Source organism: Sceloporus occidentalis, unplaced genomic scaffold, assembly GCF_023333645.1.
Source record: "Sceloporus occidentalis isolate IW3139 unplaced genomic scaffold, rSceOcc1.0.p SCAF_5, whole genome shotgun sequence".
Taxonomy (NCBI): Eukaryota; Metazoa; Chordata; class Lepidosauria; order Squamata; family Phrynosomatidae; genus Sceloporus; species Sceloporus occidentalis.
The window spans coordinates 126,178,467-126,183,754 of record NW_028316985.1 but is presented as its reverse complement, the minus strand read 5'-3'; the positions used below and the strand labels follow the sequence as shown (position 1 = coordinate 126,183,754).

At 45.8% G+C, this 5,288-nt stretch overlaps 1 protein-coding gene across 1 annotated transcript; it reads left to right on the top strand.

Annotated features, from left to right (window-relative positions):
- Positions 1-4,469: 4,469 nt before the first annotated feature.
- LOC149312801 (storkhead-box protein 1-like) lies at positions 4,470-5,028 on the top strand. Its single transcript, XM_089525412.1, has one exon. The coding sequence runs from the start codon at positions 4,513-4,515 to the stop codon at positions 4,927-4,929; it is 417 nt and encodes a 138-aa protein (XP_089381538.1). The 5' UTR covers positions 4,470-4,512; the 3' UTR covers positions 4,930-5,028.
- Positions 5,029-5,288: the final 260 nt, after the last annotated feature.

The following is a 5,288-nucleotide window of genomic DNA, read 5'->3' as shown; positions in this document are numbered from 1 at the left end:
TTTCCTTCACCAAGCTGAATAAGCCCAGCTGCTACAACCTTTCCTTATATGTTTTCTTCTCCATTCCTATTATCATCTTTGTTGCCCTTCTCTGAGCCTGCTCCAACTTGTCTATATCCTTCTTAAAATGAAGCACCGAGAACTGAATGCAGTATGCCAAACAAGGTTGCAATAGTCTAGGCAGTGTCCTCTGCTTTGTCTCATTTGGGAGAAACTTAAATTTCTTCCATTGGCACGATACTGGAATTCAATGGGATCTAGAAACAACCCACAATACCAGAAATGTACAGTATATTTTCCTTTTATTTTATATTATTCCATTTATTTTACTTTTTTTCACCTTGTGTTTTCTCATACTTGATGTTTGGGTAGAAAACATCTGCCCATATTAACATTCTTCCAAACATTGGCCTTTTTAATATCCTGTGATACATGGACAACTGCACTGGGGTCAGGAAATCCCTTTTTAAAAATCCCAGTGTGTGCAGGTTAATGCTGTTGCAGATTGAGATCAGAGCATCTGACAGTGGTATTAAAATGGGCTAACAGGAAGACATATAACATATCAAAAAAAAAAAAAAAAAAAAAACCCAGAATACTTTGGCTGGTGAAATTCAAAATAAATAAATAGAATGGTACATCAGTATCTTAACTATAAATGACACCCTAAACAGAAATGTTTTTATATTATATCTAATAACAAGATGGTAAATATTGAAAAAGAAGGCAGCATGGCATTGTGGTTTGAGTGTTAGACTCTGGGCCCATCTACTCTTGGAGGAAAGGCTTGAATGGACTCAACTGTTCTGCCCTACAACTGCCCCGGAGCTGCCCTTTACCTGTTTTATCCACAGAGGTTGTCTATACTGCTGTTGGTATATTCTGGAACCATGGATAGTAATTCTGGCCATAGAAAGGAACAGAAGAATCAGCTTTTAGTGAAGAGTCTTCCCGAAATGCATCAGGATGATAAATAACAACAGCACAGCTTAACAATGTTTTGTTCACAACAACACTGGAGTACATCTCCTGCTGCCACTGCCTTTCCCACAGCTCCCAGAGCCAGGACAAATCACTGCCTGGCAGGGGCCACCATTTACCATCTTTATCCACAGATTCAAACAGTTTCAAAATATTTTTAAAAAATACATAAATTCCAAAAACCAAATCTTGATTTTGCCATTTTATATGAGGGACACCATTTTACTATGCTACCTTATTTAATGGGACCCTAACATCCACAGATATTGGTATCGGGGGGGGGGGGGGGGGTCCTGAAGCCAAACCCAGTGGATACCAAGGGCCCACTGTAAATATTTTTCCTGCTTGTGAGGCGTCCATTGCCTTGTTGTGACTTCAGAGCCTGCTCCCAGGAGTGGCACTGAGGAGGGAAAAAACCCAGTTCCTTACCAGGAACAACATTTTCCCCTTCTCTCTGCCGCTCCAGGCAGCACGCTGAGGTCCCAACAAGGAGATTGATGCCTCACAAGCAGGAAAAGTATTTATGTTAATGTAAATCTTTATTTTAACGCCAGGCAAACTGCCTTGCTCTCCACCTGCCCCCAGTACAGTGCAAATTGATGGGATGCATGTGGAAATGTTGGAGTTTCTTGGAAACTGCCCAGAAAACTGAATTTTTAAAATTAAGTTTTTACTCCAAGTTTGCTGCTCAGTGGGCCTTGTGTCAGGTGCCCTGATTGTGGGAAAATGCCATGCCATGCCATGCCATTCAGGGAAAATGCCATGCATCATATGTCTTGATTGGCCCATATTCAAGGATAATTTGGGTTTTTTCTTCATATAGACAAACCTTATGACTGAAGACCAGGGTTCAAATCCCTGCTCAGTCATGAAAACCCACTGACTTTGGACAACCTTAGGGTTGCCATAAATCCAAAACAACTTGAGAGCACACAACAAAACAGCAAAATATTAAAAGACAATTGTTGCAAAGTTTGCTCTCCAGGTTGCTTGCCGATTAGAAATAAAGGCGGTACTTCTTCATTACCTCTACTCTGTGGCACAGGGATGTCCTCCTACCTCTCCATTTAATCAGTTTCCTGACAGGACTGAACATTCACTGGCGCCTCTGCAAGCCTGGAAATGTTCAACTTGCTGAATTTAGTTGCTTTTCTCCACCTTGCAATTAAAAGTGCACCCACTGCAGGGGTGGAGGTGGCAACTGTACAAAACTCTTAAGGAAGAAATGGCTAATGTCTCAATTAGTGAAGTAAAATATTCAGGGGTAAAGGAATTTTACAGCACATTTGAGGCTAACTGAAAGACAGAAGTTGGTAGCATGAGCTTTGGTAGACTTGAGTCTTCAGATGCATCTGAGGAAGTAGGTGCAAGTCTACAAAAGCTCATGCTACCAATGTCTGGCTTTCAGTTAGTCTCAAAGGTGCCGCAAAATCCCTTTGCATACTGATTGTCCAGACTAGCATAGCTATGGGCCTGTACAGACAGGGGGAAAGGGGTGGACAGAGGCCACCCGTTTCTCCCCAAGATCATGGCTGTGCCATCCAAATGGGGTGGCAACAATGCGCCATGAAAAAGAAGCCGCAAAATGTGGCTCCTTTCTCCACTGCTGCTAAGCTGCCATTAGCGCCCTGGAGTGGCACGGTGACGTTCCTTGTGCGCCGCGTTGTTTGGCTGCAGCGCACAAGGCACGTCATCGGCGTGCACACTGTTTGAACACCCGTGTGCCAAGATGGCACCCAGACAGCATGGTAGGGCTCAGGAGTGTGCAGAAGCTCCACTCTCCTAAGCCCTAATTTCGGCCCCAGGCCGGCACATAGCACCAATCTGTACTGAGCCTATTCAAGGATAGCTGTGTTAGCCATATTGTTGTTGTTAACTGCCCCTAAGTTGCCCAAGACTCCCTGTCCTCCACTGCTTTGCTTTGGTCCTGCAAATGCTTTCCCATGATTGCCCTGAGTCCATTTGTCTGGTGTGCGGCCTTCCTCTTTTTCTGCTTCTGTCCACCTTTCCTAGCATTGTTGTCTTTTCCAATCAGTCATGCCTTCTCATGATGTGGCAAAGTATAACAGCCTCACTTTTGTCATCTTGGCTTCGAGGGCAGAATAACCAGATGTCCTAACTGCAAAGGAGGGCAAGGCTCTGCAAAATGTAGGACATTAATGAAGAATGTAGGGCATAACCAAATAAAAGCCAAAAAACTCATATAAATTCATGCTCTTAGTCCTGCTCAAAATGGAAGTCATTTTGAAATTCTTCCTGGACAGAAGGTGGAAATGTAAGAAATGTCCTGGAAAAGGAGGACATATTCTGGTCACCCTGTTCTAGAGAGATTACGGAAGGACCCATTTTGTTTGCCTTTTTGGCTGTCCACTGTATCCTTAGCGCTCTTCTCCCGCACCACATCTCAATTGGGTGAAGCTGGTGGTTTTTATACATTGCTATATAAAAATCAACACCCAACTGAGATGTGGTGCAGGAGAAGAGGGCTGAGGATACAATGGACAACCAAAAAGACAACAAATGGGTCCTTAGGTCAAGCCTGAAATCTCTCTAGAACAGAGTGGCCAGATGTCCTTTACATTTCCGCCTCCTGTCCAACAAGACTTGCCAAATGTCCTCCATTATGAACATGGCTAAGCAGCATAAATCGACATTTAGTGTTCTTAGCGCAAGGTGATCAGACACATCCTCCTTTTCCAGGACACAGTCCTCCATTTCCACTTGCCCAAGAGGGATAGATTTCCAAATGCCTTCCTTTCTGAGCAAAGCTAAGCAGCATACACTTAAAGGAGTGCTTTTTACTTCAGGGTGACCAGGCATCCTCCTTTTCCAGGACCTGTCCTTCTGTCCAGGAGGAACTCCCAAATGGCCTCCATTTTGAGAATGACTAAGAAGCAAAAATATACAACTAAATGAGTGTTTTTTTGTGTGTGTTTTTTGCTCAGGGTGACCAGACACATGCTCCTTTCCCAGGACACAGCCCTCCATTTCCACTTTCTGTCCAGGAGTTTTTCTCAAACGTCCTCCATTCTGAGCATGGCTAAGCAGCATGCATTCACATTTTCATGAGTGTTCTTAGCTTAAGGTGACCAGACACATCCTCCTTTTCCACTTTCCATTTCCACTTTCTGCTCAGGGGGGAGAGATTCCCAAATGCCCTCCATTCTGAGCAAAAGGTGAATTCATATTTAGCTCAGGGTAACCAGACTCATCCTCCTTTCCCAGGGCATGCCCTTCCACTTCCTTCTTCTGTCCAGGAGGCAGAGATTCCCAAACACCCTCCATTCCCAGCAGGACTGTTTCCATTTGTCTAGCAGTTTCTTTTCTCCTGTCTCTTCTTGCCCTCCCTTTCCCCTGGCTGCCTGGCCCTCCTCCCCATGGCTGGGTCTCCCTCCTCCTCTTTGGGGGTGAGGCCACCACCTGGCCCTCCTGCTGGTGCTGCCCAGGGGGAGGGAGCATCCCTTGGGAGGCGGTGCTGGCTGGGCTGGGGGCAGCATCCAGAGAGCCTTTGCCTCTTCCTCTGCTGCTGCCATGCCAGGGAGAGTGGAGAAGTTCTTCCAGATCGCCCCTCACTCCCTGGCCATCGTGCTGAGCCCCTGCCAGGTGGCTGGGGAGGATGTGGCTGGGAAGGGAGCAGAGCAGCAGGGGATGCAGGAGGTGGCTGCTGCTGCTGCTGGAGCTGGTGGTCCCCGTCCCCGCCTGGGCTATGAGCTCTTTGCAGACTTCAAGGCAGAGAACATGGGCACCTTCTGGAACAGCCGGGTGCGGGCAGCGGTGGCAGAGAGCTTCTTCCTGGGCTGGCTGGACCCTGAGCAGGTGCTGCTGGTGCAGGGCAAGGAGGAGCACCTGGAGGCCCTGCGGGAAGGATGGGCCAGGAGGGCCCTCAAGCCACCCCCAGGCTTCACCATCAAGTGCCTGGGTAAGGACAGGAGTCAGCATCAGATGTGACAGAGTCATTTAAAAAAAAAAACAACCAAAAATTATAATTTGGATTATTTTAGGTTGTGCTACTGAAGAAAAATTTAATGTGAATTTTTATTATTTTAATGGTGGGAGGGTTTGGGGGTTGATGCAAACTTTTACTGTCTTGTATTTTTATTCCTGTTGTAATCCTGTCGGTCCTCAGGGAGAGGCAGGAAATATAAATAAATCATATTATTGTTATTATTATTATTATTATCATCATCATCAAATTTACTAGGGAGACCCGGAGCCGATTGGAAAGGAAAAACGTAGTTTATTGCTGTGGCTGTCCTCACCACAGAAGGAAATGCATCCAGATTTCCCAGGGCCCTGATTCCAAAGTG